The 12,380-nt window shown below is 44.2% G+C and overlaps 1 protein-coding gene across 5 annotated transcripts in view; it reads right to left on the minus strand.

Annotated features, from left to right (window-relative positions):
- Window positions 1-9,942, minus strand: part of DCLK2 (doublecortin like kinase 2) — a 132,685-nt gene extending 122,743 nt beyond the window's left edge. For all 5 annotated transcript variants that reach the window (XM_028151536.2, XM_008144003.3, XM_028151532.2 and 2 more), the window contains exon 1: window positions 9,511-9,942. In XM_028151536.2, coding sequence (XP_028007337.2) covers window positions 9,511-9,931 — 421 coding nt within the window. In that variant the 5' untranslated portion in view covers window positions 9,932-9,942. The remainder of the gene's footprint in view (window positions 1-9,510) is intronic.
- Window positions 9,943-12,380: the final 2,438 nt, after the last annotated feature.

Genomic DNA, 12,380 nt, shown 5'->3' on the forward strand with positions numbered 1-12,380 from the left:
ACGCCACAATCTACAAGAGCTCACCATGGCCATTTTCAGTCTGTGCTTATTTTGATGATTAAAATGTTTAGATCGCCCAATTCTGGAACCTCTGAACAACTGCTTCTGAACCAAGGACAGCCAGGCCATTGTCCGCAGCCTCACCTCTTTTGGCATCAGGTGCTGTCACTCTGCTGTCAGTTAAGGAGGAAAAGTGGACTCGAGGAAAAGACGTGCACAGCAAGTTAAGGCCAGAGGACACAGTTTTACTCTGCAGGAATGAAGGCTCATTAGCAGCGCAAAACTGACTCATCACTCAGCCATCTGAACTCAGCATTCAGCACCACGGTCACACTGGGAACAACAATTTAACTTGAGCAAGTAGTATCTGCAGCTTTATGTTGCTATTTTGCATTTTTATTGTAAATACCAATACAATTTTATTGGTATTTCCGTTATCAATTTGTTTGGGGTGTATCGGTGTACAAGACCTATATGCATAAGTACACACCTACCTTTATATTTATAAATATTTAAGTAACAATGTAATTAAAGTAATGAAGGCAATAATGGGCTTCTGCAATTCGGCTGTTAGCTTTTTACAGTTTTCATTTTTAAGTATCCCAAACTAAAATTAGAGAAACAGTGCAATCTTAAGGATTTGAGAGAGAGAGAGAGAGAGAGAGAGAGAGACCTTCAGACCAAAATGTATCCCTCTAATAATATTTGCAAATAAACTGTGGTATAAAGGATATAGGGTCAGTCCTTCAATTGCTCATCATCCAAGCAGAGGTAAAACTTTCCTGGACAGAGTTTCCCCAACTTCTGGAGTTCTTTGTCAATACCTTTCCCCTTCATCCCTGAAACCTCACTGTGAGATCTAAGAGGAAGGCCGGGCCCCAGTTTTAAGTTAGTGACTGATGATGAGGATGGCTTGCAAAGCTTCAGGGCAAATGATGAAGGACTCAAAAATCAGATGTGTGTCCAGAAAAGAGGTGTTTAGGGGGTGGGAAGGAAGGGGAATGGTGGAGGAAAGCATGAGCACTATTTCAGAAGCTTGATGAGCCTTATGGAGATCCAAATGGTGGCTCTAGAATTACTGGGGAGGCGGGTGCGGGGGTGTGGGGTGGGGAGCAGAGTTACAAGGACACAAATTTTGTTTTAAGATGCTGAGGACCACTACTATTTATCAAAGAGCCACTGCCTGCTAGGGCTCTCTGCTCAGTGTTTTATTATAAGGTTCATGTGGAATCTTCTGGCTATTGGCCTTGATCGCTAACCTAACAAGAGATGAGTTTACATTGGACTATTTCTCAAGTTCTTTCTTGCACCGAGGCTTGATGAACATGAGTATAACCAACAGTAAGTTTCCAACACTCCTTTTTTATTTTCTTGATTCTTTAGCAGATGAGGCAAAATACTGTGAAGTAAAAAGACTAAGATGATGAGCAAGGGTATTGGGAAAGGGCACATCAATCATTGCCTTTAAGAAATAAAGATCATGAATATCAGCACCAGGTTCAGAGTAAGCACTCAATAAAGGCTCAGTGTTGTTGTTTTTTCTTTTTAAAAAAATTTAAAGATAATCTTAAGTTTGCAAAACATACAGAGTGAAGGAAGAAATAAATCAATGACCATACTTTAAAACATCCACTAGGATATATTTTGGTTGCAGGTAATTATAATTTTATCAACATATAAACAAAAGGTAATATAGTAGGTCATAATTATAGATTATTGTAGCCACTTTGTTTAAGATGATAGTAAATGTTATAGTATAATCAAAAGTATTTAAGTTGATCTCACAAACCACTATTTTACCACAGTCTATAAAGTAGTAGCATCTGACAAATTACACAATCTAACTAGTTGACTGATTTAATTTAGGCTGCAGAAGATGTGGCAAATAGAATAAAACACTGAATTACAATAAAAATTAAAGCATGTTTTAAGAGATGAAAATTCTAGCCTTAAAACAGTGGAACTTAAAATGTATCTGGTAGTATTAAAACTATACATGAAATAAATTTGCTATTGACAATGCTTAATAATACAAAATATGAACAAAACTGATTATAAGCTATGTCAGAGAACTAACTCAAAGTAGACACTGAAAAACTTAGGGGCTTAGAATAATCCTGGGATTTAAACACACACACTAGTAATAAAAGTAGGAGAATATGCTTATGACAGATGTCCACAGAGAAAAATCAAGTCAGGCATCTTAGAAGCAGTGAAAATTATACATTATTAAAATACATTGCATTATTTTTCTTGAACAAAAACATATTTAAAAACCAAAATATGAAAGGACACCAAATACTTGATTTTCACATGAACTTATTCTACTTCTGCAAATCTAGCTAACTGTCCAGCTAGCTGTCTTAATGAGAAACATTTTTAAAATACCTATATCCACCTATTCCCACTATTTAAAATATCTCACATATGGCACAAAAGTAACATTAATTATCAAACATCGTGTGCTGGAAGTATGTGTTGCATGGGATAAAGAAATCAATGAGCCCTCACTTGGTTTGCAATTTTTCCTTTCCTCAGAGCATTTTACGAAGAAGACCCTTTTATAAGTTATTGGGGGGTTCTAAGAACTTTAGCTAAACCTTGGTAACCACATCTGATCAAAAGACCTGGCCAACTTTTATTTATTTTTATTGTTTTAAAATGTCTTTAATTTTTGGAGAGAAAGGACAGGAGAGGGATAGAGAGATAGAAACATCAATGATGAAAGAGATACATTGATCAGCTGCCTCCATCACACCCCCGACAAGGGATTGAGCCCACAACCTGGGCATGTGTCCTGGCCAGGAATTGAATCCAGGACCTCTTGATGTATGGGTCGATGCTCATCCACTGAGCCACACCAGCTGGGTGACCTGGCAAACTTTTAAAGAGGTACATGGAGCCAGACAGAGCCAGAAGAATTTCCCAAGATCACTGAACTTCAAAGGGCAAAGGGGCTTTAGCAATTACCTAACCCGTGGTCGGCAAATTGCGGCTCGCGAGCCACATGCGGCTCTTTGGCCCCTTGAGTGTGGCTCTTCCACAAAATACCACTGCCTGGGTGAGTCTATTTTGAAGAAGTGGCATTAGAAGAAGTTTAAAAATTTTGGCTCTCAAAAGGAATTTCAATCGTTGTACTGTTGATATTTGGCTCTGTTGACTAATGAGTTTGCCGACCACTGACCTAAGCCATCTTTCATTTACCGGATGAGAAAACGGAGGTCAAGCAAGGGAACTCTGCAGAACCTGAATGCAGAGACACTACCTTGCAGGTGTACAGAATGGTGTGTTTTATCCAGGAACCATACAGGAAGCTTCCTAACATTTTTTTATGCCCACAGTGACTGAGGCACTACTGCAATCTTCATTACCCAGCTCTAAATGATTAACACTGGGCTGCACGGTGATGGAGGTTTGGACTGCTGATCTATTATGGCCTAGTCAAACCTCAGGGGTCGAAATGGACCCCATTTCCTCACAGGTGGTATAACATAGCAGTTAAGAATACAGAAGTTCAAAAGCCAGGGAGAAAGGCCTCAACTTCCAGTCCCACCTCTTAGGGTTAGCGCAAGGGGGCAATTTCCTTATCCTCTCTGAGCCTCAGCTTCCTCATCTGTAAAACAGGGACGACATCGCTGCCATTTTTCACAGATATTACAAGGTTAAATGTGAGAAAACACATCAAGTCCCTCACACAGTGACTGCATATAAAACATCTAATACATAGCAGTAATGCTGAGAAGAAAAAGAATTCCTAAGCAGGATAGTTGTTTATTTCATCAGAAGAGATTAAAAACAGAATTGGGAGCATGAGCAGGTGGGGTGAGGAGAAAGAGACCTGGCTACGAGGTACAGACCTACAGCAACTCTCCTGGTCCTACTAGCAATGAAGTAAGCAGTTTGACCAGCACTGCCCAAGGGAATTAAGCTTCCTTTATTTCACATCACAGGACCATAAAATATCCATTTCTGTATTTTAAAGCCCCATAAAATATTTATCTCTTCTTATAACTCTAGAGTATCATTATGGCATACTCTAATCATATAAATGCTCTCCCAAATATTCCCTTTCTTTCCCCAACCCTTTAGAATTCTTTATTCTCCAAATTAAAATTTCTCTTCACATTATCTCTGGAAAGAGTCTATTTGCTGCTGTATTATTGCACATCTGAATTCCCCCGTTTTAAGTAAATGAAATGAAAATTGAGCCCACAACCTGGGCATGTGTCCTGGCCAGGAATTGAATCCAGGACCTCTTGATGTATGGGTCGATGCTCATCCACTGAGCCACACCAGCTGGGTGACCTGGCAAATTTATAGAAGCAGGTTTTAGGCAAGAGGCATTCTCCCCATAATAAGGACTGAGCACAGCACCTTCAAAATGTAATCCAATTTTTCAAAATACATATTTCCACATTTATATAGGAACAACCCTATTCAAACTTAATTCATAGAAAACTTCCCTTGACAGCCAGGGGAAATAAAATCATTTTCTGTACTATTTATTTGAAGTAAAATTTATTACTTATTTCTAAGTAATTATTTATTTAGAAATAAAGTAATTTTCTGGACTATTTATTCAATGAATTTATTGCATGTCCAAGATCCCTGACCTCATGATGCTCTCAGTCTAATGCAAAAGACAGACCAATAAACCACTAACTGGAAAGGTAAGTGGTATAATAGAGGCAAAGAAAATGCTGTAAGTAGAGGGAAGAGTTATAAGCTTGACCTCAGGCTTTGGCTCCAACATCTGTTCCCCTGGGAAGCTTTTTTCATCATCCAATGTTGCACTTTCGCTGGAAAGTGTGTGTGTGTGTGTGTGTGTGTGTGTGTGTGTGTGTGTGTACATGTTTGCTATCTCTTTCCCTCTAACTGTGAGCATCTTGAGGGAAAAAACTGTACCCCTAGCACCTGAAACAATAAAAATATGCTCTTGATCAACAACTATTTGAGACCAATGTCCCGAGGTGTGAAAAGAGACTTCCCAGAGAGATAATATGCAAAGCAGGTCCTAAAGAATCTAGTAGTCTGCCAAGCAGAGAAGACTTTGCAGACCTAAGATTCAATGTTAAACTGCCATGTCCAATCATCATAGATGCCTTTAATGCATACAGCTTTTGACTTATTTTTGCAAATATGTCTTATAACTCACAGTGCAGAAAGAATGTAATCCCATAACAAGTTCCAAGAGCTAAGTTTCTATTTTTACTATAAAAATCCGCCTTCCAAGGGGAAAAAAAATCCTATGATATGGGTTCTTAGAGACTTATTTTTTACTTAAAACTCTCTCAGTAACTACATTTTAATTTAACACCTTCAAAGAAATTGACCTAACCCAGCAGATTCAATAAACTAGATTTAGTAAGAGAACCTCAGAAACTTGAGTGCTTAATTTCTTTACAACCTTACTTTCCTTAAATTCAAATTAATTCATGTGAATTTTCAAGTTAACTTGAAGAATGGAAGTATCACTTATCAAAATCATAAAAATTGCCCTGGCTGGGTTGGAGCATCATCCCATAAGCCAAAAGGTTGCGGTTCAGTTCCCAGTCAGAGGTGCATGTGGAAGGCAATCAATGCTTCTCTCTCTCTCTCTCTCTCTCTCTCTCTCTCTCTCTCTCTCTCTCCCCCTCCCTCCCTCCCTCCCTCTCTCCCTCCCTCCCTCCCTTAAATTAATAAAAACATGCTCAGTAATAATTATTTTTAAAAATCACAAAAATTCTCTCACATGCCAAAAAATTCAATCAGCTTATTTACTGTTGACTGAGGGGTAACAGGCAGAGATAACACAAAACAACATTTTACTTTTGGAATGAAAGGCAGAGACTGGTGGCTATTAATTATTTTGGCTCCTGGCAAACACTTCACCAGAGCCACACACCCACTCCCTGCTTGAGAGGAGGACAGCTTCAGCCTTGTCAGTTTTCTGGGAGGTTCTGAGTGGGGAAAGGCAGCCCAGGCCCTCATATACTCAGTAAGTAGCCACAGAGGTAGAGAAAGAGCATGTCCTTTTAGACCTGAAGGGGTCTGACTTGGAGAGGCGATCTGCCAAACTTTCAACCTTTCCTTAAACAGAAAAGGACACTGAGGCCCTGGGAACTAGGCGAGTTTTCTTCAAATCCACAGTCAGTAGAACTCAGGGATCTTCACTTAGCCATCATTTCTACGATCCTTGGCCATCTCTCTTTAGGACATCAAAATTTTACAAATACAGCCAAAATGTTCAGTAGGTGAGAACACTCACGGAACAAAGCTGAGACTTGGAGTTCTGACTCTTAGCTTGGAACATGAGAACTTACGAGTGAGTCATCAGGACAGCTTCAGTTATGTATCAGAGATGATACAAACTCAGCTGGCTCACAGCTTCACCCAACTCAGTCTCATTTTCCCCAATATTGATGGTTATGACAAACAGTCCTCCTCTGAGAGAAGGTCCCCATCCAGTTTTAAAGAATAAACAGGACTGCCGGGAAACCCAGCACCAACCAGTGAAATTAAGCTACCAAGGTGAGGTACAACAAGAGGCTGAAGATGCCCGCTGGGCAAGTGTAGCACAGGAGTGCCAGCAGACACCAGCACACTGTTTTTAGTTGCCAGAGACTCTCAACATCAAGGGCAGAAAAAAAAAATCTGGGTCATGCAAATTTCTTTTGTCATCTGAGTTCAATGGGATCGGGGTTCTGAACCAGTGTTCATGCCAAGGGCAGTCTTGAGCCATCACCTTCTCTATTCCTCACTGAAAACGTTTTAGGAAAAACAATGTTTCCTAAACTACAAACTTCATGGGATAGAAGAGGCAGAGGAGAAGAGAGTCAACCATAATGGTGTAAAAAATATCAGAGAATCTTGTAGTCAATTTTGGCGACATGGGCAATATTACAGACCCATTTTTACTGATCAAATAAAACCTATAAGTTCTTTTGTGAGATAAATCTAAACACTGGAGCACACAATTTTAATTAAAATGTGAAACTATTTAAATTCTCTAATTGATATTAGAGCATAGATGGTTTTTTTGTTTGTTTGTTTTTCTTAAAATCTTTCTTGCAACAGGGTACTCCACTCATTACTGGAATATTCAAGACTTAGACAAAGATCCATTGTCAGAGAGAATGCCACTATGACAAAAGAAGTGCACAAATTTTCTTCTCTTGCAGTAACTGAATACTGCTAGAAACAAGCAGTCAATTGACTAGACTAGGAAAACATTTCTGTTGTGCAAATATTTGTTGCATCATTATGTATCATATGATGGTATAATTTGGACTCTATGGGTCTCATCCTCATGGGAAGAAAATGTTCCAACCCTTCCATGTACAGCGGAAACTACAGTTTGAGAATTAGACTCAGTGGACCATGTACTGCCTAGGCAATGACAAACTCAAGTGTACAATATGTGTTCTCATTAATTAATGTGCATAATGGTTACTTTGACCAAATTCCCCCTACGATGATATTCATCTTTGGAGTACATTGATTTCATGTAGCAAGTGTACTGTTAAAATTACTTCAGAGGAAGGTACTAAAATCTTCGGAGCACCCCAGGCACAGTATCCCAAGGGCATGCCAGTAACAGGTGCGGAATCCATAGGCATTGCCTTGATCTTTCCATGGGGCTGCTACTCTAGTGTTGGGCCAGTCAATCTGTTACTCAGTTTTGAAATATCTACACAAATGCTGCTCTTAACGTTTCTAACACCATAAAGAAAGGGAGTGATAAAAGCCTGTTTAACAATGTATCTTTATTTTACATCTACTCCTCCAGTTGGCATCACCTCCTCAGGTAGCCTTTAAAACCCAAACACAAGAGAATGTGTGAAGTCACTAACACACACACAGGCTGAAGAGACAACTTAAGTTTGGCTGGGTCCTCATCTAGCCAGACAAGGGAAAACTTCTGGCAACAGTGACTAAATAGAGAAACTCAACCACTTCCAGGACTCCTCAGTGAGGTCACATCAGTGTATAAGAGGTGAACTGTAGAAGAAAGAGCATCTACTGCAGTAATTACGGGACAAGTCATATTACTTTCCTCGTGTGTGTGTGTGTGTGTGTGTGTGTGTGTGTGTGTGTGTGTGAAATGGGCACAGTGCCTTCAGAACATAACATAAGAACAGGATGAAATGATATAAGAAAAACAGTTGGCTCAAAGTTCAGTTTCCTCTCCCTGCCAAGCCAATGTTGCTATGACTATAGCCAATGTGCCATTTGCATGAAGAAAGATGCATGAGGGCAGACTGTATGTAAGCATGCAGGCAGCAAATACTTGGGTTCTGGGTTCTGTCTAATCTTTACAGGTGCTATTTAGATCTGGAAATAGGTTCTATTAACTAAAGGCACACCTCGTTTTATTGGCATTTCACTTTATTGTGCTTCACAGGTGTTGCGTTTCTTTACAAATTGAAGGCAAGACCCTCCACCAGCAAAAAGATTACAACTCACTTTATTGTAATCCTGGCTTTATTGTGGTGGCCTGGAACCGAACCTGCAGTGTCTCCTAGGTATGCCTGTACTTACTTAGTAATGCTTTTTTTCTTCTTTAAAAGGAAAGAAGAGTAAGTATTGCAGGAATTCAAGGATGACACAACATACAACCAATCAGTCCCTTTGAGCGAAGCCTGGTTGACACTTGAGTGAAGCAGTTGCCAAGCAACTGCTGATTCCAATGGCCTCTAACCATCACCCTAACTAGCTAATTTCAACAGAAGAGAGGGCCAGAGAGATTGACCTTGACTCACCTCATCACCAACCAAATGCAGAAAACCCTTCAGCACAGTGGTTTTCAACCTTAGCTGCACATTCGAATCACCTGTGGAGCTTTTACAACTCGGGACGCCCAGACCACACCCCAAACCAATTACATCCTAACCTGGAAGCGGAGGGGGCGTGGGGGGGTGGCGGGCACCTATGTTTTTTAAAGTCGCCAGTGACCCAAGATGCAGCCAAGGATAAGAACAATGGCCTAGGATCACCCCTCCTGACCTCATATAACTTCTGCTGGGAGTCCAAACTGGAACGCCAACCCAGAGCTTTCCACAGCTCAACCTTCTGAATAAAGCAGACACAACAGGGTCCCTCCCACAGGCTGGCACCACAGGTGTCTCCAACGGAGGTCGACACACAGGGGGCTGAGCAAACAGCTTATTAGCGAAAGGGTTACCCAGATCCTCACTGGAGAACCTCCTTTTCAAATAGTTTGCAGTAAAAAAACACACAAGTTCGCCAATTTTAAGAGATGTCACCGAAGTCCAAAGTCCTTTAGGATTTTTTTCTTTGTTCTTTTCTTTTTAAGGCAAATCTCTTGGGAAGGACAATCAGAGGATAGCGCGCTCCACACAGAGCTTAAGGAAAAGCAGACAGAACAGACCATTCCCGCGGCCTAGAAGACACCCCGTAGGCGCCCCGCGCCCCCCGCCCCCCGCCCCCCTACGTGGGTGTGCGCGCGGGCCCGCGGCGGCGACTGCACCTGCTGGGCCGCACCTGCTGCGCTGGGCCCTCCCCTCCTACCTTCCAGCAGCTCGTCCAGGCTGGTGACCTTCCTGCTGCCGTCGATGGTGTAGATGGTGCGGACGCCCTGGGGCAGGTTCACGTTGTCCGACAGGGAGCGGGTGAGCTCCATGAGCAGCGCGTCGAAGGACCGGAAGCGGTCGCCGGAGATGGCAAACACCAGGCCCTTGAAGTAGCGGTCCCCATTCCGGTAGAAGCGCGCCTTCTTGGCCTTCTTCTCGGAGCTCAGGGCCTGCAGGGTCCGCGTGCGGTAGAAGCTGCAGTGGGCGCTGTGCGCCGGGCTGGGGATGAGCCCGTTCCCCTTGGGGCCCGAGCTGCTGCTGCCCCCGGACGAGCTGGGCGCCCCTCTCCGCGACCCGGGCCGCGGCCTTTTGTCCCGTTCCTCAAAGTGCTCCAGCTCAATGCTCCTGGTGCTGGCCATCGTGGCGGCTCCGAGGGCTCCCCGCACAAAAACACACACACACACAAAAAAAAACACGTCCCAGCCAAAGCCTGCAGCTAGCCCAGCGTCGAGGCGAGAACCAACTCCGGAACGCCTGCCCGCGAGGGCCCTTTATAGCGCCGGGACACCTGGCCCTGGCATCCCGCCCTCTGCTCGCAGGTGGAGCCGCTGAGCCGCGGAGGCGCCGGCCCTCCCGCGTCCTCCTATAAGGGGCCGCAGCGTCCGGCGGCCGGGCTCATTGTCCGGCGCGGCTGGCTCCGTCCCTCCCGCCCGCCGGGGAGCCCCACGCCCCCGCCAAGCGCCTCCTCTACCAGCCACGCCTCACAACGCCCGCCGGGGAGCCGGCCGAGAGCCGCCCAGAAGGGCCACCCAAGGCTCGCCCCGGGCCCGCGGGCGCACACAAAGCTCGGGCGCCCGGTGCGGCTCGCATCCGCCGGCTGCTGCCCGGAGCGCTGCGGGGAAGGAAGGAAGAGGAGGGGGAGGGGCGGGGAGCGTGGGAGCGGCGCCGCGGGCCCGCCCACGCGCCCCGGGCACGGGCGTGGAGCTGCGGCCGAGCGGGTCCCCTGGCCCCGCGGGAGGGTCGGCGCGCGCTGGCTGGGCTGGGAGCGCCCGGCGGGGCCCCTTCCTCCCCCTGAGTCCGGCCCTAGCGGGAAATAAAGCAGCCCCCGCCGTCCCCACCGCAGGCCGACCCTGCCCACCGGCGGGCATCCGCGCTCGGCCCCCCCAAGCCACTGGCGCGGCCCGCGGTCAGGGCTGGCGGAGTTTTCCGCCCCCGAGAGGTGCCAAAACCCCGGAGCGGGGTTGCGAGGTGAGAGGAGGGGGCCGGACCGGTCGGCGCGGAGGCGCTGCAGTGCGAGAGGAGCGGCTCCCCCTGGGTCCTAGGCAGCCTCCATCATCTGACAGCTACAAACCCGCGCGCACACGCGCCGTGCGCTCCTCTGCCTGGGAAATGTGTACGCACAGGCCAGAAAAAAAAAAAAAGAAAGAAACTCACAAAGGAAGGAGATTCAAGGGCAGGGATCACACCCCTCAGCCAGCCTCCAAATGAGGAATCCAGGACAAATTAGGCAAGACATTTGAAATATGGCACCGAGTTAGGGCACAAATTTGAATTTTTAAAAGATTTGGAGCTTCATTTAGAAATTCTTTGGTAGAACAGCCTCCACAATTTCCACTGGAGGTTCACTAACTTGGCACATTCAGTGACTTAGAATGCATGAATGATGAGAAGTTGTTGGTTTTTGAGGGGTTTATTTAACCTACAAATACTTATTAAGAGCATGCAGTGTGCCAGGCATTGTTTCTGTCACTGGGGATGCATTAGTAAAAAACAACAACAAAAAAACACACACACAACAGACACAAAACATTCAATCCCTAGTCCCACCTCTCCTCCCCCACCTCTTACATTCAGGTGGTACTTAGTGTTGCCAATTTGAGCTATTTACTACATAGTAGGTTGAACATTTGTAAGCACCCATCATATTGGAAATCTTAATTTAGTAGTGTCTGGTCAACAGTAAAGAGTATTTTCCAAAGGCTTGTGAGAATCTTAGTTACCAACCTTTTGCCATCCAGGAATGATGAAACTAAAAAATGTTTGGTTGTATTCTGATAGGTGTGTAAACTACCCCGAAACCTTGGATTATTCAGCACCTAGTTCTGAGTTGCCCTAGACATCAAATCCAAACTGACTTGTACCCATTGTTCCTTCAGGGCAGTTCAGGAACATACTTGGGCATACCTGACTTCTAGAACCAGGACTGGAGCATGCTGGGAAGTCAGAGCTGATCTGAGACTTCAATGTAGTTTTTCCAGGGGAGGAATTCTGATCATTAGATCCACAGCCATGATAGACCTCAACCCAAACCAATTAATTCAGAATTTCTGGGGATGAGCTTCTCCAACAATATTTTTAAAAAGTGCTTGTAATGTACAACTAGGGTTCCCATTAGGAGTCAAATCAGGGCGTCTTCTCAAACTTTGATGTTCCTACATGTACTGGGGGGATCTCATAAAAAAGAGATTCTGATTCAGGTCTGGGGTAGAATTTGTAATTCTATATTTTTAACAAGTTCCCAGTTAATGCCAACACTGCTGGTCTTGGTACAACACTTTGAGACACAAGGAACTAAAAGGCAAATTCCTTGAGATAAGGCCTAGTAAGTACTAGTAACCACAGAAGCTATCAACTTTGTAAATGCCCTGAAATGGGCATATTCATTTGTTTTGCTATTAGTATTTCTTGGTGGAGAAAAAGATTTAGTAATATATTGCTGAAATAATAAATGATTCCAAACTTAGTGATTTTCAACAATAAACGTGTACTATCTCAGCATTTTCCGTTGGCCAGGAATCTAGGAACAGTTTTCTTCAAGGTCTGATGAGATTCGAATCAGATAATGACTGGGCTGCATTCATCTGAAGA

Source organism: Eptesicus fuscus, chromosome 6 (assembly GCF_027574615.1).
Source record: "Eptesicus fuscus isolate TK198812 chromosome 6, DD_ASM_mEF_20220401, whole genome shotgun sequence".
Taxonomy (NCBI): Eukaryota; Metazoa; Chordata; class Mammalia; order Chiroptera; family Vespertilionidae; genus Eptesicus; species Eptesicus fuscus.